The 27227-nt window shown below is 39.7% G+C and overlaps 1 protein-coding gene across 1 annotated transcript; it reads right to left on the reverse strand.

Moving 5' to 3' along the window:
- On the reverse strand, window positions 1-26846 carry BTBD3 (BTB domain containing 3). The gene is made up of 5 exons (XM_024735448.1): window positions 26729-26846; window positions 8273-8558; window positions 7697-7787; window positions 7011-7129; window positions 1-3994 (listed from the first exon to the last, which is right to left on the reverse strand). The coding sequence occupies exons 1-5, from the start codon at window positions 26832-26834 to the stop codon at window positions 2962-2964; spliced, it is 1635 nt and encodes a 544-aa protein (XP_024591216.1). The 5' UTR covers window positions 26835-26846; the 3' UTR covers window positions 1-2961.
- Window positions 26847-27227: the final 381 nt, after the last annotated feature.

Here is a 27227-nt window from a genome sequence, read left to right on the forward strand (position 1 = left end):
TCTATGAACCAGTTTTATTTTATTTTCACTTAACATGATTATATACATTCATGTGTCTAACAAGATCTGCACTGTTACATTAAAAATACAGTACAATAACATTCAACATGAGGTACTTCATATTTATATATTTTTCCTTCATAAATAATGCTGTAAGCTACTGAATTCAAGCACTCTGATGCACAAGTGGCTAGTGTCTTGAATTAGCGAGCTTAAACACATTAAAAAAAAAGACAGTTCAGTGCAACAGTTATGTAGAAATTAGACCATTTACTTAAATACTATATTAAGATATGCTTAAAGAATGTTACATTAGAACTGCTAGCCTAGCTCCCCTTATCCCCAGGATCTAAACAATGACAAAGACTGCCAGGTACATTGGGAAAAGCATCTATAGGGCATTGTTCGATAAAGTTGCGTTTATACACTACAGTCGCCCGCCTTGTCAGAACAATGGTTTCTAGTTTTAAAAGCTACAAAATTTGAGATTACCAAAGAAAATAAAGCAAGCACATTAGCCTTAATTCCATGTCACTGAAAATGCAGAAGGGAGAATAGGATTTAAAAGATAAAATTTTCTTGTTTTAAATACAACTTTCAAATTTAACCCACAGATCTTGGCACCAGCCAATCAGAAGATGGATGGGTTTTGGTTTTTTTTCTTTTTCAGGTGATAGCAATTAATATAAAATTAAGTTCTTCCACACCTAGTGTACAGGATCTCACGTGGCTCTCACCCAGCGGTTCCCCAGCCTCTGGAGGGCAGCTACGAACAGGAGCACTGACCACGGGTGTTACTGAATGAACAAACTTCACTCTAAGGTTATCACACCCATCGCCAACAATCTGATATGATGAAATTAGTGCTAAATAAAGTTTCTTCTCCTCTGGCTTCAAAATTAGTGCCTTCCAATTAGGTATATAGTCTACCAATTTGCAAGGTAACTATGAGTTACCGAAATGTTTAACCATAATTTATAAATAAAACCCTTCGTAGAAGTAGTTCTTAAATTGAAAACGTACCTTTATTTCATAGTTTGCCAAAACTACTGTCATCTTGCTAATAAGAAATAATTGTTAGATAATTTTGGAAAGTTGTCCTGGGAATACTCATCTATAATCACCGTAATAGCTTTTGATCATCTATGCTAACAGACATAGGTAATGGTAAAGGTGATTAAAACATTTCCCATAATCCAGTGTTCTCCTCCATCAGGGAAGCCAGCCGAAGCAACAAGCCCATGTCTACAGGGGGAGAAGTGGCCCAGAAGCACAGGCAGTCACTCACTGGGGCCCAGTTGGGGCCAGCAGGGGGACCATTTCTGTCCCAGCCCTCACTGACCAGGCAGGGAGGAGACAGTTCCTGAGCTGGCATGCACCTGAACGCGCACGGGCACCCACGCACACACCCACCCCAGGACTAACCCCTGCTCCAGAGCCAGCTTCGGGCTCACAGAGCAGAAGAAGGAGGCGGCCAGTGACCACACTCTGGGTGGCGGGGAAGCCATCTCAGGATCACGCTGGGCAGAAAAGCTGCCCAGAAACACATGGATACTTCAAATGGGAGTGAACACAGTGGACACCACCAGGGTCACAGGCACTAAGCCAGCACAAGCCTTCGCTGAAGGAGAATGTTTTGATGAGCTTTTCCCTCCTTTGTTTACATTATCCGTGGATAAATAAGAGAGCTGGATGTGATGCTGAGGCAGTGAATATTAGGTATCACCAAGTGTATCGCTCTAGACCATTTTCTAAAAACCCTGCAGGCATATATTGGCACTTTAAGATGGCCAGAGGCCAGATTCTAGCAGTCCAGGAACAGGACAGAATTATAATTAACTAAGAGAAGATACAATGTGGTCCAAGTAGATCCGGTGAAATACATTACAGATTAAGAAAAAAATCAATGAATAAAATATCTTATTACATTAACACGTGGTGCTACAAAACTAATTGTTATTCCATTCATCTAAAGAATTGTTTGGTCCTCTTTTCATGGGAAAAAGGGAATAGGAATTCTATACAGTACAACTTTTGAAAACCAGCAAATGGCAGGGATCAGAAGCTAAGCAAGGAAAAGGGTCTGACTTTTTCAAACTCTGCATTATAATTTGCCATCAATTAAACTATCTGTCGTATGGGACTTTTTTAGGCTTCCTTTTAAAACCGTTTTAGTTTAAATTAATAGGCCTGCAACTTTTTCCTAATGACAATAAAATTTTATAATTTAGTTACTTCTAAAAGAAGCCTCTGTACTGCAATATTCTGTCTTCTAAACGAAAAGAATATAAATCTGTCTGTAGCAAAAGTCATGACCTAAAACTTCCAATTTCTTACTTGCTTACTTCATATTGACACTTTGCAGTTTAAAACTTAACAATCTTATGAATTTAGGATTTAAGAAAAAGCAATGCCCAAAAGTAAAATATTTAAAAGGAAATAAAATAAGAAGGTAAAGGTGACTACTGTCTACTTTCTAAATTATTAATTACCAAGCAAAACGTCTTTCAAAATTGTACACTGAGGTTTATCTGTTTTTTGGGAAGTGAAGGGTTCTGTTTAAAAATAATCCTTGTTATTGTTATTTTAGACTATTTATTCCTATTTAAAATAAAGCCCAAAAGGGAATCTGAGGTGATCTGAAAATTGTCCTAAGAGGGACAAAACTGGGAGGTCAGTGGGGCAGTTGGAAAAGAACTCAAAATCTCCCCAGATGTATAGATCCAACTCTAAGAACCACAAGCCTTGATGAGAACTTGGCTCTTTTAGGCATAGAGTTAAAAGCTGAATGCTGCATTTTTGTCTGTACATAATTAAAAGGTTGAAAGAAATTAGAACCTGCCTACAGCTCCGTTCATTACAAATTACCTGTGCTGATTGCGTATCTGCAGCTGAGCTAAGCATCAAGCAAGCAGGAGTGTGGTGTGCACCTCAGAGCCTGCACTGCTCCGGGAAGCGTGCTCAAGCGTAGAATATAAGTTCGGGGATCTGACCCCCCTGCACCCCAGTGCCGTTGGTGCTGTCCGACGAGCACTGGAACTGGACAGTGACTTTGCCACACTGGACTTCTGTCATGCCTTCCTGTCCAAAGTAGCTGAGCTCATTGCCGTCCAGGATCACGCTGGCCGTGTAGAAGGTGTCTGGCTCAATCTGCACCGGGTACTCAAACCACACGGGGAAGGTGTTGCTGGAGCCGTCTGAGAAGTACTTGCTCAAGTTCTGCCCCAGGACGACACCCTGCCGCTTGAGTTCGATCTTGGCACTGTACTCGGCTGAGCCGCAGCTGGAGCCGTACAGCCCGAAGCCCGCGATGAACACCCTCTTGTCGACGGCGAACTGGATGCTGTCGCAGCGGCCCCGGTAGCGCCACTGGTTGCTCCGGTAGGCGCACGACTGGAAACGGTGGCAGCGCTGCGGGACAAGGCCCTTGCGGGCTTTGCTCACGAACTGCAGCTCGGGCTTCTTGGCCGCGGTGTACCAAAGGAAGATGTCGTTCGTCTCGTTCAGAGTTAAGACTCCAGACTGTGCAGCACCGTTTGCAAAATCGTCCAGGGCCATGGTCGGGATGCGGATCAAGTAAAGCGCCTTCCCGAGGACCTTGCGCTTGTTTTCAATGCTCAAAGCCAGATCTTGTCGCTGGCATTCCACTTCAGCCCAGTTGAGAGCTGCCTCGAAAACCACAATTTCTTTGGCATTCAGAGTTTCCCTGCGGAGGATACTTTCTAGTGTCTGGAAGTCAATATCACAGAACCCCTCAGACTTGAGAGCGAGCTCGGCCTGGGCGTCGATCACCTCCCAGCACCGCTGGGTCAGGTCCGGTTCCTCAAACAGGCAGCTCTGGGACAGGAGGACACAGGCGTTCTTGGCGCTCAGGCTGGTCTCCAGGAAATTGACACAGGCCCGGGCGAGGTGAGGGACGATATACTTTTTGGCAGCATAAAGAGTGGCCAAGACTGTGTCAGCAGCCAAGTCAATTTCATCACAATAGATATATCTGCAAGAAAAAGCGCTGCATGTAAACGGAATTTTCACAAAAATGAGCGTGTCCAGTGAGAAAAGATGTAACTACTTTCAAGTTAGTTCCAAGAAAATCTTATGTGACAGTTATTACAAACACGATTAGACATTAAAACAACATCTGAAATACATTCATAAGTTATTAATATTTCAACTTAGTAGAAAGTTTGTATAATTAAAGACATTAACTTCATGTAACCATTCTAGCCTCTATTTTAAAGCTACAGAATATAGCAAATACTAGAACGTTTAAGAAAGGGCTGAAATCAAAAATAGTGAATATGAGGAAAAAATATAGCAAAATTCTATTATATATACTATACTATATTTAGTTAAAAATAACCCCTATATGTTTTAGGAGAAATATATGTATGTAGACTTACTTAAAAATTCTTCTGCAAATTCAGATGGAAACAAGTATCTTTAATATCAATACTGTAATGTTAGCAATGATTGCATCTTGACGCTTTTATGTAAGAATGACTTGGATTTTCCTTAAACACAAAACAAAACCTGATCTTAAGATATTTTTCAAGTAGTTCCAAGTTCAATAGATTTTTAAATATGGGCTCCAATGCTACCTTCCGGTTAACTTTACATAGAATCCAACGCAGGCTTTGTATCTGGCTTTTTTTTTTTAACTCTAAATTCTTTCTTCTCCCCCACACATTCCTTCCACCTTCAGAATTAAAGAATACATTATTTCCAGATACACTTAATTAAAAAACAAAGTTAAGAAAGTCTAAGTATGCACTATTTGTGTGCTTCTGTGAAGTGTCCCCATTTCAGGAGATAAGACACTTCTTATTGTTTTGGGGGACAGTGTCAATCTCCCAAGATGCTATGTAAAGATAGAAATCATCTGCTTCTTTTAGATGCTGTGGCTGATTAAGAGATAGTAAGAACTGCACATGAGTAAAAAATACATACTAATAACATAATTTAAAAATGTTTCTAGCTACCTGCTGTGACATTTTCCTTACTGAAACACATATAACAGGAAATAAGCAATAGCTTCTGTAACAAAGTACAAAAATATAAGGATGGCAATGAGAAAAATGGCCACAATCATGAATGGAACCTGAATTTTTTCTCCCAGGAAGCCCTTACTCTTTTCTGATAGACTAAGCCAGCCACTGGCAAGATGGCAAGACTGCTCGACTAAATACCTGCAGCACCAGGACCATGGGGAGGATTCTGCAGCACGGCCAGCACTTTGTAGCTCTTACCCTACAACTGGCAAGTGAGCAGTCTTCCCTTTTTCTTGACAGCCCCCTTTCCAGTAGTACTGGCTACTCACCCACAATGCAGGGGTGAGGAAAACCTGGCCTCCGCTATCCCAGGCAACTACACTGTGCTGATCAAGCCCAGCATGACAGTAAATGGCACCTGCTACATTTCTGATTCTTACCACTTTATGTGGACTGCTCATATAATTTTAAAAAGCTGTATCAAGATATATTCTAGGCAACACATTTATAAGAAAAGATGCCTGTCAAATGATGAATCAAATGGCTTACGTGAAACGGAATTTTGTGACTCGTACTTGGGTTTCCTAATTATGTACATATATCTGCGGCAACACAACAGTCTACGTCTGACTACCGTGATGACAAAATGCCGAACTAGTGTCAGCATTCTCCTCTGCAACAGAAATAATGTCAAATATACAAAGCTAACTTCACTGGGGAAAAAACAACACACAAAAATCGCTACAGGTAAAACTGAGTTCTGTATGTATATCTCTAAAACATTACCAAGGTCACAAAGTGTCTGTTCGTTAAAAGTAGCGGATTAGTTTATGTTTTGGTACTTCACGTGCTCACTTGCCTTTAATTTCCCTATCTCCCACTATGAAAGTTCTAGAGAGCAACAAATGGATTTCAAAACTATACTACACATAAAGAATTAAACACTTTGAAGTTCTGGAACTAACTATAATATTTTTCAGTAGGCAGAAGACAATATATATCAACATTTTAAACGTTTGTGGGATTACTGTCCAACTTGTTGAGCCAATGAATAATTTTTTTCAACAAACATTGCAATTTATTCCAGTGACTCAAAATCCCCACAGCAGCAGGTAACCTTGAACTCTGGTACACTTTGGTGTGCTACAATAAGAATCAAGAAAAATCACCTAAACATTACTTAGAATAATCACTGGACCCTAACCACACAGTAGACTATCTCACTGTCCAGCACCAACACAGGTCACAGAAGTGGATTCTATTTATCTGGTAAACATTTACTGGATTCTGAAAAAGACCCAGGAGAGAGAAAACTATTTTTTAAATAAATTTATATCTTATAACTTTACACTTCTGTATGACCAATTAAAGTTTTTGTGAACAAATCCATATACATCTATAGAAAATTATTCATCTTCCAAAAATTTCTCCTCTACTACAAAACGCAAATGTCTCTTATCCTTGAGAAATAGTATCTGACTTCATGTCACTTCAGACAGCACGTGTATGTATGTGTGCATCAAGATCAGACAATTTCAACAGATAATAAGTTTTATAATTGCTGATAGGAGGCAATAACTCCTAGAAAACTTAAAAACCTCCTAACTGGTAGTATTTAAATAATGTATATATAATTTCTGGAATTGTGAAGCAAAAATATAATTTATGTCTTTTTAAAGACTTCTTCACACACAATACTTTCAGAGAGAACATGCTCTATTAGATAACACACCAGAAAGTTCTTTTTCTTTAATTATAAGTCATTAAAAATGAAATCACTATACGTGCCACTTGCCCCCAAATTCCATGTCAAGGTGTGATTGTAAACGCCTGCTTCATTCCACATGCTCCCCATGAACGATGCACAGGAGTTTTCATCAAAAACACTTACAAGGTAAGCAGCATCCACTTTCTTCATCAGTCTCTCTTTTCTATTACCTGGAAGTTATACTTAACTGTGAAGCCATAAGACCACAAAAACAGCATAAACAAACTCTTTCCAAACATATGCAAGATGCTTACTTCAGCATAGCGAGAAAAGCAGCAGGGTCGACATCTGGTATACGGATTTCATCTTTGTCCTCGGCAAGTTCTCCGTAAAACATTGCATGGAAAACAGAGCTCCCAACAGCTAAAACATACTGTGGAGAAAGGGAAATCTTATTTCATGCACTAAATTGAAAACATTTTCAGCAAACCAATCCAGAAAAACAACTCTGAGCAATCAGCTTTAGTGGACACAGAGCACCTAACACCTGCTCTACTGACAAAGCCAAGGTACAGTGGATCTGGCCATGAAAGCAAAAGACAGAAGTTCACGCAAACCAGTCTCTATGCTGCTAATTATCAAGGCTTTAACAGACTGATGCTCAAGTTCCCTCATTATAAAATAAATAAAATAAAAGCTTATCTAACAGATTTCTCGGAGAAGGGTAAACATATGACTTTCCTAACCTATCACGACAACTTCCCATGACTGTAGAGTTAAGAGGGCACGTTTTTGTGTGAGACATAAAGCAGGGTAAAAGGAAACAAAGAAAAAAATTAAGCGTGGCCAAGGCCCTCTGGAGACGCTGCGCTTTCTCTGTGATCGGGTGAAACACGCACTGCCTGCCATTGGCAAGCTGCCCACCCCAAGTTCCAGGCTCACGGAGAGGGTCCCTCTTTGTAAATCTCAGTACTAAACGAGTAATGCATCTGTTGCTTACTTTGTGTCCTGGCAACCGCTGAGTCCCACCTGGTGGCCCAACCACAAAATGTACATCTGCCATCAAATCATTATTGAACATCACTGCATTTCTGTAAACAGAGGCAATTCATTAATTCACAGAGTTTTAACACCCCCTCCCCAACATACAAAACCCACAAAAGATTCACAAGCTAAACAACAGTTTAATAACTTCAGGGTAAAGCTACAAATAAAGGTTCCAACAATACAACTGCGTCTGTAATCACTGCAAACACATGGAAGTAACTGAAGTTTAAAAAAAAAAAAGTTATCCAAACTTTTCTTTAGACTTAAGGACAAATAAAAGGTTTCTATCTTCTATAACCCACAGACACAACCCTGTCACCTAAATGTTACAGCTTACAAAAACATTTTTATCTAAGAGGAAAACAGCTGTACTATTCTGGAAAAGATACAAGGCAGTTTTCCATTACCAATGAAGCTTCTGGGAAAAGAGGAAACACAGATTTATGTTAAAATACATTACACGTTGTGCAAAAGCAGAAACTTTAACACAGGAAAACTTTTAAAGTAAATATGCTGGCCCGGCACTTACCTCTCTCTAATGGTGGGATAAAGACCCTGCCAATTCGGGGCCGGAATAAGGTTGTTGTTACTGAGATTCTGCTGGTGGTACTGCTGGACAGTGGTGCTGCTGGAGTTGGCTGGTTTTTTTCGGGGGAAAATATCAGCAGCCATCTTCTTCTTCTTTTTAGTCTTCAAGGTAATTATTTCATAACAAACTGGAGGCAACTTGCTGCTGCTGCTGCTGCTACTGCTGCTGCTGCTACTGCTGGGATTTGTTTTCTTCGAGCTTTTCTTGGACCTGTTCTTTACCGTCTCTGGAAGCATCAAGAAGAAGGTGAGACATTTCATGTTCTTTTCCTTGTCATCTACCATGAGTACAGTAGGTCTCTCTTTATAGCCAGATATTCCAAATCGGTGTGAGCATCAAGGAAAAGAGGCTAGCACGAGCTAAGATGAGAGCAGAGACCAGCAAGCTGATATTTTGCTTCTTTTCTCAGCCGGGCAAGGTGACCTTTTTACTATGTTGAATTAGAAACTGGCTTTAAGTTTTATCCAGTACTGGGTCTGTTAAATACATCCCCATCATGATTCCTGTTTCTCTTATTTGCTCATAAAAATAACCCAGTTTCCTAGATCACCTGAAAATGCTACACTGCGCGAAGGTGACAGGCAGAGAGCCGTAGCACTTGTTTTCTGAATTAGGTTAGCAAGATGTGCTGGAGCCGCGTGAGTCTGTTCGGCCGGCTGAAGTTGTGTGGTGAATGGATCGGAGGAGAGTAGGTATTACAGCCCTGCAGATGGAGTCAGACAGCCAGTGCTCGGAGCCAATAGCTGAAGTCACCAGTCATGATTGGACCAAGCAAAACAGTGACACCTATTGTAGTGTGCATAGTTCTGATATTAAAGGAACAGCAGTTGCATTCTCTTGGCTACTATATTATTGTACATTTAAATAAGATAAACAACCTATGAGATATATTTGAAAACAGCAAGAGAAGAGTTTATGTCCACAGATTTTTCTTCAGTAGATGTGCATTTTTATTCCCCCAGTTAAACAAGCAGGGACTGATATCTACTCTGTTTCTAGTAAAATCTTTATCCCGGCAGCATTCTAGTACTTCAAACAAAATCTTCCATTCTACCAGCTAAAAGGGATTATTAATAGCAAAACCATATTAAACACATTTATTACAGCTTAATGGGAAGGAATGAAATTTTTCTTTTTCCTTTTTTAGTCTCTTTGAATGCAAGTTATAGTCTAGTACAAATAAGAGATGAGGTCATGTGTTCATTTTACCCCCCAGTGTTTTCTAGCTCCTATAATGATCTTTGACAGGAGTCCCAGATCACAAAATACTGTTAATTAGACTAAAATGATACCAGTAGGTTTAGCTGCACTGAAACATAAGACACATTCTGGATGTAAAAATAAGATTCAAATGAGACAAATCTGGTAATCAGTGTTTAAAGGTTGTAATTCACTAAAAATATGTGAAATGGGGCCCTGTTCAGGACTTCAAGAAAATTCAACCTAAATGTTATGGTTACATTTAGCCTCATCACCGTTTTAAAGAATGTAATTCACAAATTCTAACACAAAACCAATAATAAGGCTACCCAAAATGATACATGCTGCACAGTTAAGATGCAAACAGGTTCTCTCAGCTTTGAATCAGAACAGTACGTACTACTACATGGTTTTTATAGATGTGAATCCTCCAATGTTTCTAGCTTTGCTGAGTAAAGAAAAACCACACCTGCTGCAGGTTGCACACATGCACATACGTTTCTAGGGGGGCCTAATGAGGAGAATGAAGCACTATCACTCCCACTGGCTTGAAGGGCGGCAGCCACGTGCTGCCCCCACCTGATGCACCTTCATGACCACAGCCCTGCTGGCTGCACCACATCCATCTGAATAACGAGCTCCTGAGATGGAGGGCCCAACAAATGGGAGCTTTGGTTGCTGTTATAACCGACAATCTACTAAAGATAACACAACTAAAATCAGACTTTAAATCCCTGGGACCTGGAATCACCAAACTGAACCAAGGAATATCCTCTTTATTGTCATCATTATTATTCTTAAACCTGTTTACAAAGCCACTGCAGGACGGACTGTGTGCAAAGAGAACCATGGTCTTTAGCACAGGTTGTTCACCCCCATTTCGTACAAACCCTGAAGTGCCACGTATTTACTACAAGTACCGCATTCCCAGTCATAGGGCTAACACACATACGCACACTTCCAATTGCCTGCAAACACACTTCACCACACAGTGTGTGTGTGTGTGTGTGTGTGTGAGAGAGAGAAGAGAAACAGAGAGAAAGAAACACATGGAGAAAGGCACAAAGAAGAAACAAGTGAGTTCCTATTAGAGCTAACTTTTCACAATATGATTAAAACCAAAGGATTTCTCTCCTGCTCAAGTGCTACTGAACTTCCTGACCATCACCATCCTAGGGAAGTCCCCAGGACAGGGAGCTCCTTTTGACTGGGATTAATTCCCTACGTACTTCTAACAAACCTAGTAGCTGGCTCCTTCAGGTCAGAAGTAATCAATTAGAATGGAAGGGAAATGAAGGGTTTTGAGACAGACTTACCAGCAGCTGGAAAGCCAAAACAGACAAAAAGCATTAAAGACAAACACAATAACTTAGAAGTTTTGTGGTTTTTATTCATTTTGCACATAGTTCAACACCCTTCACCAGAAGCCTCCAAAATACACTGTTCTTATACCGCTAGAATAAAGGAAAAAGTGCACGTAATAGTTTAAGAAAGAAAATTATATAATATTTTAGAAAATGTTCTTTATAAAATTAAGTTTCAGTTATTTAGAAAATTAAGTTTTGTGGAGAAGCTTGGAAATATTTATTAAACTGGAATCACCTAGTACAGTGCTGCAAAGAGGGGCCTTGTCCTTATTCACGGATGTGAGGACCGATGAGCACGGCTGTTTTAAAGACATTTTTTTTTTTTTTTTGCGGTACTCGGGCCTCTCACTGTTGTGGCCTCTCCCGTTGCGGAGCACAGGCTCCGAACGCGCAGGCTCAGCGGCCATGGCTCACGGGCCCAGCCGCTCTACCGCACGTGGGATCCGCCCGGACCGGGGCACGAACCCGTGTCCCCCGCATCGGCAGGCGGACTCTCAACCACTGCACCACCAGGGAAGCCCTAAGGACATGTTTTTAACTACAAAAAATAATCCAGTTTTTTAAAGAACAAGAAAGATATTTTAATTTTTGTTGCCAATTTGGAAAGGCATGAAAATGTGAATAAAATCAAGACAATGAAAAGCTTGCTGAGAGCCACCGTTTCTTCCCACGATAATAAGACAGTTAATATAAGGTCCCTGCTACTGCACGTGTGGTCGAAGGAGCAGCAGCAGCACCTCCTGGGAGCCTGTTAGAACCCATGGCCTCAGCCAGACTCTGCATCAGGATCTGTATTTTAACAAAACTCTCCAAGTAATCTATATTACATTCAAGTTTGAGAAAACCTCATACACGTGACTAAGGGAATGTTACAAGGTCTTCCCAATGTTCCGGTATCAACATCTGGAGCCGCGTTTCACATTCAAGTGAATGGACAAATAATTAAAAATAATTTAATTTTGAACATTCATGTCTTGTTCTGAAATTCTGATCAGCCCCTAAGTGTCAAATTCTATGATTCAGATGTGTAGACAGCCAACTGAGAGGTCCCCAAATATTTTTCAATTTTCAGGAAAAGAAGCTCAAGCCCAAATTATTTTAAAGGGCAGTGACAGAGACAATTAGTGGGAAAAATAAAGGATTAAAAAATGCCAAGTGTGAAACAGATGAACCACCTAATATTTTTAAATAATCTACTTCAAATTCTATTTCAAAAAATTAGCACTGTGGTACAGCACAATTAGCAATCAAATAGTCTAGTTCAGTCCTGGCTCAGCCACTAAAAATTAAAGAGCTGTGTGTGTGTGTTGGGAGGGGGAGGGAGGGAAAGTGTCGGAACACATCATTTAGCCTTTAAAGCGCCTACACAATGAAGAGGTTCATCCAGAATTGATGAGTGTTTCTCAAACTTTACCCTCAATCCACAGTAAGAAATCCATTTTGTATTCAGACCTGGTACTAACACCCACAAACACATATATCTATATACAGATGGAAAGAAGGTCACAAAACAAAACTTATGCTTAGCATGTTATGAAACACTCTGGTATTTTCTGTTTTATTCTTTTCTTTTTAATGTTGGTTTTGATACAGTCCATTGATTTCATGACCACAGTTTAAGGAACACTGGTCTAGATTATTTCCAAGGACTTTTAAGGCTTAACATCCCAGGGTTCCTTCCTATCAGGAATTTGGACTAGGGGCCACTAGACAAGGAAGAAGGCAAGGCTGCATCAACTTAATGGAGCCCATGAAACAAACCCCTCAAATCACATGCAAAATTGGGAGTCTGCATTTATTTTTCTGGAAAGAGAAGCCATATCTGTCTTTCAGAGTAATTCATGATGCAGAACATAATAAAATGTTATGGAAATCGCAGATTAATTTGAATAGTTAAAATATTCATTGTATCATTTTATTTTCTGCTTTCATTTCTATAGTCTATCTCATTAAACACAAATTATGGCTTCTTCCCCCCCCCCCCTTGAATTTAAATATAAATAGTTAAAATCCCATCTATTGAATCTGTAACCCATAAACATCACCCACTGGGTTGAAGAATAAAGAATACCAGCCTGGTATCTACTGTCAAATTTCACGTCTAAAATTTCTTTCTGGCTAGCATACCACTTGTTCCTACACGTCCTGAATTTTAAAGCTGTTATGAGACATGGTTAATTTGCCCTATTAAAGTAAATAAATAGGTGAAGTCAAGAAGCCCATCAATCTTTTATGAAAGTATTCTCAAAATACAAACATGCTGATCATGCAGTGTATTAGGTGTCGGGCATGCAATGGTGAGCAAGATTGGGAACCAAGCTTAAAAGGTTAGCGAATAGCAGTGGATTTCAGATAACTTTATAACTGCCGGAAAGTTCAATCACCTTTATCTCTTCCCATTCAATTCCCCATAATAATAAAATTATGAACAGAATTAAGCTCACTTAGATCAAATCATCCTCTTCACCACTGGAAGGTCTGCCAGACATCCGGTCTTTATTTGGTATTACAGAATCTTGTTTACTCAGTTTGGGGACTTGAGTAAGGTTTGGAACTAAAAGGGACTATAGAAATCATTTAATGCAACTCTGTCCCACAGATAAGGTAACTAGGGGTCCAGAAGACTACGGGATTTGTGAAAAGTCCACAGTTAGGTTGTGGGGCAATGTCCAGACTAGAGCGCAGATTTCCTGACTGCTTGCTTAACTGTGTCTGTTCCACTCGCTCTAGTTTTCACCCACAGTAATTACCCCACAATCTTATGTAATGCTTTATCTTCATACTTCTAATCTACTTCAAAAGAAAAACACACGTCCGAATTTACAGATATGAAAACCATGAACATATATATACTCTGTACCCTGCAGGAAGCAACTGCTAGAAGAATGGGAGGACACTTTCTGGGAAGAAATGGAGAGGAACTGTAACAGGAAGGAACACAGGAGCACAGCAGCCATGAGGAAGCCACTCAAAAACAGAAGAGGCTCTCCAGTAAAATGAAAATTAGAAAGCCAGCCATTCATGCTTAACACCAACAAATGCGATGTCAACAACTAACAATGCTGGCAACTCTTGTTTAACTTGCTCTAACCTTGCACTCCTTGTCTGGACTTGTATTTGGTTTACTACAAGACACCTAAACAGCTACAGGGTGGACACCTCCAGAACCTAACAGGGGAGAGTAATATAACCTGATAAATTATGACGGAAGAGTGTTTTGGTTTTGCTTATCTTTCTCTTCAGTACTGAGCAAAAGTTATGTTTTGATTTGGGAGGTATAAAACATAAGTGACAAAATGGTGGCAATCTCTAAAGATAGCAACAGTTGCTGGAAAACAGACTATATGCGTGTTAAATTTGGAAATAAATACAGTCAAGCGCTGGCAGCACCGCATAGTGGGAAAAAAAGAGCCAATAACTAGCGAACCTAGGGTTACTTAGCATCTGTAAACCTCATTCTACTCATCTGCCAAATGGGGTGATTCTACCTAGCTCATCCCTTTCAGGTTTCTCCTGAAGGCAAGATTACATGCTTGTGAAAGCACTTTGATAGAAGTTGAAAACACTCTGCAAAGGTAAACTTCCACTATTAGTAACAATTGTACCCAAAGCAGGAAATATTTGTGATACAATTTTCCAAAACACAAAAACCCAAAGATTCATCTGGCTCCCTGCCCTCCTAATCTTCCTGGCTTACAGCTACTGACATTTCATCCATCTGCAGGCTTGCTCCAGCCCCACCAAGCAGGCTCCGGTTTGCTGGGGCTCTTGTTCAGATTTTACAAGTGAGGTTCAATAATCAAGATCTCTGTTGTGCATTGTGATCAGGTCCCACACAATGCCCAGGTGTGCACCTGGAACCCACATTCCAGGCTGGGTGTCCACTGGACTTCGAGACCACCTGTTGGTGGATACCCAGCTGTACCCACCTCCTGAGAGAGCCCAAAGTGGCAATTAGTCCAGAGCCACCCAGCAATGTCTACATTAGCAACTCAATTTGGCCTCTCAACAATGACCCAATTTGAATTCTAGCACCAAGGGTGATGATAACTAAGACAAACACTTGGGCAAGGCATGCCTCTGTGTGGGCTGGAGGGATGAGGCTCATGGGCTGTTTCACTAAGTCATTTCCTATTCACCACACAAAGTTCCAGTTAACCTTAAAATTGTACATTAAATTTGGAAAAAATGCCCAAAGGTAGAATGTGACAATTCTTTGAAGGCAGGAACAACGATTCTTTTAAAATTTCATGTAGCAGTTAACATGATATTTGATGATTATAGCTATGTCTCTGGGTACCTTGTTTGGACTATTAAACAACTCAGCTAAATGCCATATCATTCTCTATCATATGTTAAATGAGGTGATCTTGAGAGGAACATATAAAATATATCATATGAGATACTATAATGATAGGTATTTAAAGAAATACTATAAATTCTTTCGTAAAGTTTAAGATCCTTTAGTAAACAAGATAATCAATAGCTAATTTTTATATACTCTGAGTGATCTCATGTTAAGTTTCCTTGTGTGTGAAAGTTGTTGACTACATAATATTTCTTATCGTTTCCAATTCTAGATTTCTAGAATTAAAGAATCTGTATAATGTTTGTTAGAAATAATGATTTATTTCATTTAATTTTCTTTATATCTTAATATTATGATTATAACCAAAACCCAATTAAAACTCTATGTATGTATATACAGACATGTGCCACATTTAATTGGTTATAAGATTCCTTTTTCTCCCCCACTGCAACATTTTAACATCTCTGAAATTGGGCTGAATCTTATAATTGATGGCATTTTATGAGTATAACTTCAGGCTCCTCCCCTTTCTTATTGGTACATAAAATAAAGGCATACCTTACAACTGATGGCACCTTACAATCAGTGAAATAAGGTAAAATATATATAATTCAACAGAAAAAAAGGGCTCTCTTCTTTAGGTTGGTTAATTATTCCCCTAACCAGGCAAGATGCTGGCTCAGAATTCTGGCTGAACTACATTAGAATAATTGAGCTTTCATCAACCAGTCATTTGATAAAGTATATAATCACAATTCTCAATTGAGACTGCTACTATGACAACCGATGATATGGTAAAAAGTCTACATGGAAATTCCAAAATGAGAATTTCCATTGCCAGGACTGGTAAGAGTTTCAGCATTAATACAATGCATTTCTACTAAATTCTCATGGCACACAACTATACATGTACTTAAAACTCCTTAATAGAAGCCTATTAGCTGGGTAATATTTGCTAAATATATTTTATCAATCAATCAATCAAAGATTTATTAACCTACAACAATGTGATATATAGGTTAAACCTGGAGCTAAATGACTCCTTTGAAATTATTAATAATTTTCAAACAAATAGAATCAATATTAAAACATTAGTTTTAAGAGGGAGAAATATTATTATATTACAATGATCCCATTATATGTATGACTTTCTCCTAGGTACTTGAAAACAATTTATCCAAAGAAAAGTAAAACCAGGCCTCAGGAGGTCTCTTCTGAGAAGGCCCGAAGGGGGGCTGTTCTGACCCACCAGGGGACATTAAACCTATTGGAAATTCTGGAAAGAAGGACTCTGCCTGACCACAGCTGCGGCTTTTTCCAGGTCGGCTGTTGGCTTTAGTTGACAGAGGAGGAAAATATGTTTTAGTCAAATTAAAAATATTTTTCATAGGTATTTTTTACTTTGCCTAGTATATTTTTTTCTGATATTAGGAAGATAATAACCAAACTCATCTCTACACTCAGATCATTAAAATCCAAAGGCCCTCTTCACTTACGTACTTAACCAAAGAATGTCTGGCTTTATTTGATAAAGCCACACTTTTCCAATGAGCACATGGAACAGGAAGAAAAAATCCTGACAACCTTCAAACCAACCTTCAAACCATTCTATATCAGTCCTGTTTATTAACAGGGTAGATGTAACAAACCAATTTCCCCAACACCTACAACTTAGTGGAAAAGCTCTGCAAGATAAAACGAGATTCCCAAACATAAGTCACTTCACTGTGCGTTTGCCCTCAGTCACTCAGGGGCACTTAGAAATGAGCACTGCTCTCCTCTCCCTCAACATAGTACAGCCCCCCAAAACACTTGAGGGAATGATATACATTATCTTACACTGAAAATTTTTATCACTGTAAAATCAGTAGGATAGTTTTGTTAAAGGCAAGGCGAGAGAAAAACAAAAACCAAAAAGCTTTAATTTCCTATTTTAGCAAAGTCACATAGAAAAGACAAGTTACCAATTTTGTGTTTGACTATCGCCATACACGTATCCACAAGAGCCTTAGTTAATTACTATTTAATGAAACGCCTTCCTTCATTTTTACAATGTATGTGACTAGAATTAAATATAGTTATTTTAAGCAAACAATACAAGATCTAAAAATAAGAGATCTGCTATACTGAGAGAAATTGTGCTACAGGAAAACACAAACACATCTGAAATTACTAGGCATCTTCAAACCCAATTTTTAATATACCCTTTCTAGAGTAGAGACCACCAAATGAAAATGAAAAAAGCACATACATTTCTAAACTGAGTCACAAAAACATGTTCTAACAAAAAATCCAAGTAGAATTAGAAGCCTGTGATGGAGGGTTATTATAGAAACCAGCTTCTGGCAAAAACTCAAAGTAAAATCTGTTTTAAGTCCAAATAAAAAAATATGTTTTACGCTACTTTTAATTAGCTTTAAAGTCTACAATTCCCCATGATTGTTGTGAAGGACACAATATAAAGGCACACTGTACTGTAAATGTTGGCATAACCTTAACTATATCAACACCAAGTAACATTCAGAGATGACCACCATTTGCTGCAGGAAATAATTATTTGGCACCAATAAAGTACCCCTTGTTGCTTCTATCTCTCATGCTGTTCTAACCAGAATAAAAGTTGAGGGGTTTCTATATAGAGTTGCATTGCATGTGTCAGAACTAAGAAAGTGAGGTACTTTAAACAAAAATTCAATTCTAATAATATATTAGGAAGTTTTCTTTTTGTTTGTTTTTTTAATTAAGAGCTACTATAGAAGTAGGTCAGTACAACTGCCCGGAGGTATAGTATAAAATTTAGTTGCTCATAAAATAATGCTCAAGTAAGTTTCATTTAGAAAGTCAAGACTATTCGTGAAAATATGCTCTCAAATTTGGGTTTCCCCAATCTCTGCATCACACAATAGGTAGACAGTATTTACATGTGTACCTAAGTAAAATGAGTAGATTAAAAGCATTCGAGTCAAAAATACATCTTCGAAAAGTGGCCACTCAACTATTAGTGCTCCAAATTTTTTAAGTAACACTCAGAGAAGCAACGGTTTTACCACAGTCAAGAACTGCCTAGACTCATACAAGATCCATGGTATTGATGATGACTGGAACCAAACCAAGGAAGAGGTGACAGTCTCTGAAAAGGGTGATCAAAATTAAAGGAGTCAGGTCTCTACATAAGCATTTTACTAGCCAGCTGTAGGGATGCCATGATCCACTGAGAGTTCAGTACAGGAGACCTGGTTGATGTTAGTATTTGTTTAATGTAATACTCTCTCATAAAATTTAAAATATGGCATAAAAAGGAAATGAAAAGGGGTATTTATTAAGTGGCATGTGGCCAAGTTTTTAAAAATAATTAATTAATTCATTTATTTTTGGCTGCGTCAGGTCTTCATTGCTGCACGCGGGCTTTCTCTAGTTGTGGCGGGTGGGGGCTACTCTTCGTTGCAGTGCATGGGCTTCTCATTTTGGTGGCTTCTCTTGTTGTGGAACACGGGCTTTAGGAGTGCGGGTTTCAGTAGTTGTGGCTCGCGCTCTAGAGCGCAGGCTCAGTAGTTGTGGCACACGGGCTTAGTTGCTCCAAGGCATGTGGGATCTTCCCAGGCCAGGGCTCGTACTCGTGTCTCCTGCATTGGCAGGCAGATTCTTAACCATTGTGCCACCAGGCGAGTCCCAGCATGTGGCCAAGTCTTAACCAACTACTCTGTGCTGCTCTTCCTAAAGAGGTTACCATGTGAAAGGAGGATGGTCTCACCTGTTGCTTCAGCATGCTAGGAGTGCAGACCAAGCATCTATCTAGGAAAAAAAAGAAGAAATTCTGTCTCATCTTTCTCAGCGAGAGGAAGCCACAGTTTGCAGTGCATTCTGGATCTCCATGGCCTGACTCCAAGCCCTGTGACTTGTACTCCTCATTCACTCACTTTGCAAACAAAACTATTCCTGAACTGAAATGAGCCCACTGCCTCCCGCCATCCTCCCTGCCCTCTCTTCCTTACAGCCCACCTGTCAGAAGCCTACCCATCCTTCACAATGCAGTCCACAGACACCTCTACAAGGAAGGTTTTCCAGCCTCTCCACGCTGCACTTTCCCACATTTCATCCTGCCTTAGGTGGTCTGACTAGGTAAGTTCTCCAAGGGCCTCATCTCCATGCCTCCCAACACGAGATAAAAGCACCACACTCACACCTGGCTTACAATCATTCTGTAACAGGAACGATCAAGTCCAGCACTTATAAGTCCATCTAGAACCTTAGATTGCATTGTGGAGTGCAACTGGTCCTGGGCTAACATGGTCTGAAACCGAGGGCTGTCAAGTTTCCAGCTGTCCGAGATGCAGGTTTACACGAGGTACAGTGGTAAAGAACTGAGACATCTGTGAACTGTGTCCTGAGGCTTCCCGAACATGTCTAAGCACAAACGTGGTTTTATAACATTGCATCCATCTAGCATCTAGTCCAACTGAAAATACTAAAGCACGACTTAAAGCAAGTCCCCATAGGTGTTCAGAGCAAGGCTTCGCTTCATTAGAGTCTCAAATTTAATAGATATACGCATAGTCAGAGAGAAGTATGGGCTAATGAGGAGCAAGACTCAGTTACCCAGGACAAAGCTGCCTTTATCAACTGGTCTCAATTCATGGCCTGGCGTATTTATTTATAGCACCAGTAGAGAATTTTAGTGATTTAATGAACTAGAAAGGATAATAAATTCTCAGCAATTCACTTGAAAGGAGGAAAGCAGTCATATGAATAATCTTAAAAAATGGATAATTAAGAAGACTTTTATATGTGGCTTTGAAACGTGTTTCGTCTGTGCTGAACGCTGAATGCAAGAATTTCTACTACATTAGACACACCCAATCTTCAAACAAAGTAATAAAACAGGCCTGTGTGTTCAGGACTGAGTATATGAATAGTCTAGAAACTCACCCCTACCCTGCAAACAAACCACACTGCTAGAGATGGGCAATGTCACATTTCAGATTACTGCAGGGCACAAGCACAAGCAGGAAAATGCACTTCTTAACACGTGTCTGTCTCGGTGAAACACTTTACTAAGAAAAACTGGAGTGTTAAGTAATCACATGTTTTATTTTTCTTCCCCCAAAATAAAGAATTCTCAACTTCGGTCTATATATCATCTTACATAATTGGAGTAAGCATAAATGGAAATGGTCATATCAATAGTGGAGGAGCTGAATAGCCTAGCCATGGCTGCAAAGTCTCTTGCTGGGTGGGTGTGTTTATGAAAGGAAACTTACCAGCAGCAATGATTTTTAAAATCATTAGTAGGGTTGATAATGTAAACAAATTGTTAAAATGTAATGGCTTGAATTGTGTGTTGGCAAAAAATATAGCTTGAATTTCTAAATAACAAATTCAACTGGTTATAAAAGCACATTTTTTGGAAGGTGGGATGAAGTAAACACACTGTTTTGCGCCTGTTGGTTAAAGTGTGTGTCTTACTGTGTTAAGTATTTTAAGCAATTCTGAACTGCACTGGTTCAGAAGGTACTTGAAGTAGATGCAGTGGCTGAGGCCCTCTGAAACCTCTCTGTGACATGTGGCAGTGGTGATACATCACCAAAAGCCATCACAGGAGGAGCCATCTGCTCCCAACAGAAAAGGGAGCCTTAAACAGATAAGGACTGGTCCACAGTCAGGCTCTGTGACTCTTGCCTTTTCACAACTGAAGCTGCTGGTTCCTAAGCCTGGACAGTCACTCCAGTGGACCCTAAGCAGCCAAAGTGAACAGCACCGAAGGACCTGTCAAGTGGCCTTGCCTTCCCTATGCCTCCCCACCCACACCTGGGGTGGGGGCTGGGGGATTTAGGAACAGTGATGAAACAGCTTGTGTGAATAGATTAGCTACCGTGCATTCCTTTGCCATAATCCATATATTATTTCATTGGGGAATCTCTATGAGATGCAGTAGTAAAAACTGTTGATTTTATTAAATCTCAGCCCTCGAGTATACATTTTCTTAATATTCTATGTGATGAAATGGGAAGTATGCTTAAAGCACTTCTGGTGAAACTGAAATAGAACGGTTGCCCTGAGAAAAAAAATACGTGTGCAAATGTTTGTGTGAGAGCTGAACCAGCCACTTTTTTCATGGAACACCACTGCACTTGAGAAAATATGCAAAGTATGCTTATTCACACTTAGGTATTTAGCGAAATGAATGAAATGAGCCTGTCACTTCAAGGAAAAGTGACTATTTATTGCCAATGAAAAAGCAAAAGTTAGAATTCTAGAAATCTTGATTATTGCTACCATGAGCTTGATAGCTTCCCAAGCTATCAAGACTTCTTAAAGACTGTTTCTGATTAACACAGGTGACATCAGGTAAATGTAATTTTTTATATTGTATAATAAAACATGTCAACATTTTAAAGATCTGCATAACTCAGTGAACCAATGTTTTCTAATAACAATGCTATTACATTACAGAATCATGCATGTTGGTAAAAGGTCCATTCAAAGTACAAGACAGATCAATGGATTTTAGTATAAAAGGAATACAAAAAGTTCACTGATGGTTTTAGATTCCACATAGCAATCAACCTTTAAGAAATTACCATTCAAGTTTTGCTGAAGTTATCATAGAATATCCACCATTATCCGAAAAGACTATTAAAATACTCCTTCCTTTTCCAGCTATATGTGTGAGGCCAGATTTTCTTCATAAGCTTCAATCAAAATATTTATTTTTTAAACAAGTGAACATTAAATTTTTTTCTGTTTTCACTTCTATTCCAGTAAATATTAATAGAGATAACCCCTATAAACAAAAGCTCTTTGGGTTTCTCAAAATATTCAAGAGTATAAGAGTCCTAAGGTCAGAAAGTATAGGAACCACTGATGCCTCACCTGGCATCATAAGGAGTTTGGATTTTATTTTAAGTGTGATTGTGGTAAGCTACTAAACGTTTTCAAAGAAGATCCTTTAAAGAAAAAAAACTGTAAGTGATCAAGGCCAGGTTTTTACACATACCTGCTTTTTGGTTCTACTCTATTAGAAAATAATAATTAATTCTCTGAGCATAATTCTCAACCATTTTTTTGCACATTAGGTAGACAGAATGGAGGACATGAGAAAATGACAATCTCTCACACAAAAAAAATTAACAGCAGTTGGGGCTTCCCTGGTGGCACAAGTGGTTACGAATCCACTGGCCAATGCAGGGCCACGCAGGTTCAAGCCCTGGTCCAGGAAGATCCCACATGCGGTGGAGCAACTAAGCCCGTGTGCCACAACTACTGAGCCCACGTGCCACAACTACTGAAGCCCGTATGCCTAGAGCCCATGCTCTGCAACAGGAGAAGCCATTGCAATGAGAAGCCCGTGCACTGCAGTGAAGAGTAGCCCCCGCTCGCTGCAACCAGAGAAAGCCCGCGCACAGCAACAAAGACCCAACGCAACCAAAAATAAACAAATTAATTAATTAATTTTAAAAAATACTTTAAAAAAGTTAACAGCAGTCAAGGAGCTAATATTCTATTTGTTCTATTAACATTGTTTGGCACCTTAGCTTCACCCTAACCTCAGAAAATTCAAATACAAGGTACAAGGTATATCAATTGACACCTTCTTTGAAGATCTTAAGAGAAAAATTTTAATGAACTTTGAGTAGACAACTGTCTCTAGCTTCATATAAACCAGCAAGAAAGAAGCAAGTTTCTCTCTCTGATAGTTTGCTCTCTGCTATAGGAAAATGAGAAGTAGCAACTTCTGCAAGGTAAGCACAGCTGCCAACATTTAAGAGAATTTGCTGTTCACTTTTTTCCTTCATTTGGAGACACACATTAGACAGAAACTGCCTCCCCCTCCAACACACCATTTTAATATCTTCCTATATACTATTTCTATACAGTACAGTATTTGATATTATGTAATATCAAAATATTCCTCTATAATAAGTAATTGAAAACAGTGTGTTGGAAATAAAGTTTAGGTTAGGACTTTGAAGAAGTCCAGACAAAGGAAATACAGCAGTGACTTTTCATTTAAAAATTGCTTAAAAAAAAAAAATATATATATATACATATATATATACTTATTTATTTATTTATTTTTGGCTGTGTTGGGTCTCTGTTGTTGCCTGCGGGCTTTCTCTAGTTGCGGCGAGTGGGGCCTCCTCTTCGTTGCAGTGTGCAGGCTTCTCATTTTGGTAGATTCTCTTGTTGCGGAGCATGGGCTCTAGGCACGTGGGCTTCAGTAGTTGTGGCACGTGGGCTCAGCACTTGTGGCTTGCAGGTTCTAGAGCACAGGCTCAGCAGTTGTGGCACAAGGGCTTAGCTGCTCCGCGGCATGTGGGATCTTCCCGGACCAGGGCTCAAATCTGTGTCCCCTGCATTGGCAGGTGGATTCTTAACCACTGCACCACCAGGGAAGCCCTAAAAATTGCCTTTTCTTAAAAAGCTGGTGTTCAAACACTTCCTCAGCTTCATTCTTGAAACGATTTTAGAGGTTGTGCATGTTAGTAGGATTGTGATCCTCCTAGTTACCTTACATTCAGTAATTATATATTATTATAGAAAGACTGTAAAATCAAAATACTGGTTGATCTGACCTCAAGCTCTGATTTTCCTATAACCCAACCCAAACACCATTAGGTATCAACATCCCTAACAAACACCCACCTGGTTGAGCACAACACTGGCTGGTGACGATTTTGAGAATGTGTCGGGAGCTGTATACTAGCCCAGAGTTCAGGATTGATTTTGGCATTTTGAGGAGTCTTTCATGGCAGTGACAGGAGAAAGGAGATAATAAAGTAACCCAGAATGTCAGGTAAGCATGGGCTGATCCTGTAAGTCCCAAAGAAATACTTGTTGAATAGTGTTAAATTAACTAGAAAATCTATTAATTCCTGTAAAGATATTCTACAGCATTTACTGAAATATGTGCTGAAATGCTTCGGGGGAGGGGTGGGGAGTCTGCAGAGAGACTGATAGGGAGTGGGAGTGACTGCCCTTCCCATTCCAGCAGCCGGGCCAGCTTCTAGCTCCTACTCACCTCATCTCCTGAGGCTACAGGAGGGATGAGGGAAGAAACCAGGAACAGGGAGGGAGCACTCTGGGATGCACCCCTGCCTGGGTGGGTGTCTTATATGGGGGTGGGGGGAAGGGCTATGCAAAAGAGGAAGCACCAGCTAGAACAGTGAGTTTGGCATCTGAACCTGCATCTGGAGCGGGAGGTGCTTCTAGGCCCCTTCTCATATTTTTAATGTGGACAGTAAGATTATTTTAAGAAGAGAGGCCTGCTGAACTCTAGTTAAGAATTTTATCATTTTCTAGACTTCCTAGGAATGTAAGTGATTCCCCAGTAAGCCCCCCAAAACACATCTAAATGCAGTCTATTACACTTGACTTGCCACTACACGTCCCACGAACAAAGGTATGAAAATAGGTGGCGGTCTAGATGTGAGCCCTGTCTTTCCAGAGACCTACAATGTAATGCCTGAAGGCCAAACTCAGTCCCTTACTACAGAGTACGTGTGTTTGCTGGTGCTGAGTAGGCAAGATCACCACTTCCGAAAAACTGGATAATACAAGAAAAGGTGGCAATTAAAAAAAAAAAAAATCTTCACAATGAAAACAAATACTTATACAGGTCCTCAGCCCAGCTGTAGAACTATAAAAAACAAGGTGTGTTTTCCAACTGGGCTATCCATTAACAACCTAAACTAAGGGATATTTTGCAATTCAGCAGCAGAGAGGCAGGGCAATGCTTTCCATTCAGTCTCGGCCAACAGTACTGACTGTTTCCAGTTCAAAATAAAATAAACTGTAGCAGTGGTAAGTCTTAAAGAATGAATTGTCACACTAACAAAGCAGAAATACAGAAAGGGCAGAAAGTAGAAACAAGAAGAACTACAATCCCGCAGCCTATGGAACACAAACCACATTCACAGAAAGACAGACAAGATGAAAAGGCATACCAGATGAAGGAACAAGATAAAACCCCAGAAAAACAACTAAATGAAGTAGAGATAGGCAACCTTCCAGAAAAAGAATTCAGAATAATGATAGTGAAGATGATCCAGGACCTCAGAAAAAGAATGGAGGCAAAGACTGAGAAGATGCAAGAAATGTTTAACAAAGACCTAGAAGAATTAAAGAGCAAACAAACAGAGATGAACAATACAATAACTGAAATGGAAACTACACTAGAAGGAATCAATAGCAGAATAACTGAGGCAGAAGAACGGATAAGTGACCTGGAAGACAAAATGGTAGAATTCACTGCTGTGAAACAAAATAAAGAAAAATGAAAAGAAATGAAGACAGCCTAAGAGACCTCTGGGACAACATGAAACGCAACAACATTCACATTATATTGGTCCCAGAAGGAGAAGAGAGAGAGCAAGGACCCGGGAAAATATCTGAAAAGATTATAGTCAAAAACTTCCCTAACATGGGAAAGGAAATAGCCACCCAAGTCCAGGAAGCGCAGAGTCCCATACAGGATAAACCCAAGGAGAAACATGCCGAGGCACATAGTAATCAAAATGGCAAAAATTAAAGACAAAGAAAAATTATTGAAAGCAAGGGAAAAACGACAAATAACATACAAGGGAACTCCCATAAGGTTAACAGCTGATTTCTCAGCAGAAACTCTACAAGCCAGAAGGGAGTGGCATGACATATTTAAAGTGATGAAAGGGAAAAGGAAACACCAGCTTTATATGACACAACAGATCAGATAGATTTAATTGATATTTATAGAACATTCCATCCAAAAAGAGCAGATTACACTTCCTTCTCAAGCACGCACAGAACATTCTCCAGTATAGATCACATCTTGGTTCACAAATCAAGCCTCAGTAAATTTAAGAAAATTGAAATCATATCAACCATCTTTTCTGACCACAACGCTATGAGATTAAAAATGAATTACAGGGAAAAAAAATGTAAAAAAAACACATGGAGGCTAAACAATATGTTACTAAAACACTAAGAGATCACTGAAGAAATCAAAGAGGAAATCAAAAAATACCTAGAGACAAATGACAATGAGAACACGACGACTCAAAACCTATGGGATGCAGCAAAAGCAGTTCTAAGAGGGAAGTTTATAGCAATACAATCCTACCTCAAGAATTAACAAACATCTCAAACATCACTGACGAGGTGGCTGGTAGCTTAGTGAAGACCTGAAGGCAGTGAGGGAGCTGGCCATGAATGCAGCTGGGGAGAAAATACTACAGGCAGAGGGAAAACCCAGCACAAAGACCTAAAAGTGGGAATGTGCCTGGAGGGTTCCAGGATCAGCAAGGAGGTAAGGATGGCTGGAATGGAGAGCATTCCATTGCAGGGAGAGGAGTGGGGAGGAGGTCAGAGGTCTTGGTAACCAGAACGTGTCAGGCTTTGTGAATCATTATGAGGAATCTCGACTTGTACTCTGAGTGACATGGAGAGCCAGAGAAGGGTTTTAAGCATATGCAACCTATGGTTGTTATGTCAATAACATATTAAAGGAAGGCAGGGAAGAAGAAAGGAGAGGCCACTGCATACCATCCAGGCAACAGGTGCTGGAGACTTGGAGGAAGGTGCTTGCAGTAGACGTGAGAAAAGGGGTTGAACTCCTGGATTTATTTGGAAGACAGGATTCTGGATACATCTGGAAGACAGAGCAGCAGGATCTGCTAACAGCCTGGATGTAAAGTGGGAGAGAAAGAGAAGAGTCAGGATGATTCCAAGGTTTCGGCTTGAACAACCCCAAAAATGGAGCTACCCCGACACCAAAATAGGGCAGGCTACAGGGAGAGCAGGTTTGCAGAGGAGCATCAGAAATTCTGTTTTAGTCCTTAAAATTGAAGTATATTTTACGTATTCAAGTGAAGAAGTCAAAAAAGTAGTTGGGACATATGCATCAGGAGTTTAAGAGACCTACTTCAACCGGAAATACACATTGGGAGTCTAAAGGAGCTACATGGTACTTTATTAAAATCTTACAATTGTTTGTGACAAGAGTCCCACAAGAACTGAGCCCTGAAGTATTCCAAATTAACAG

This window comes from Neophocaena asiaeorientalis, unplaced genomic scaffold (genome assembly GCF_003031525.2).
Source record: "Neophocaena asiaeorientalis asiaeorientalis breed wild unplaced genomic scaffold, Neophocaena_asiaeorientalis_V1.1 scaffold64, whole genome shotgun sequence".
In the NCBI taxonomy this organism is placed as follows: Eukaryota; Metazoa; Chordata; class Mammalia; order Artiodactyla; family Phocoenidae; genus Neophocaena; species Neophocaena asiaeorientalis.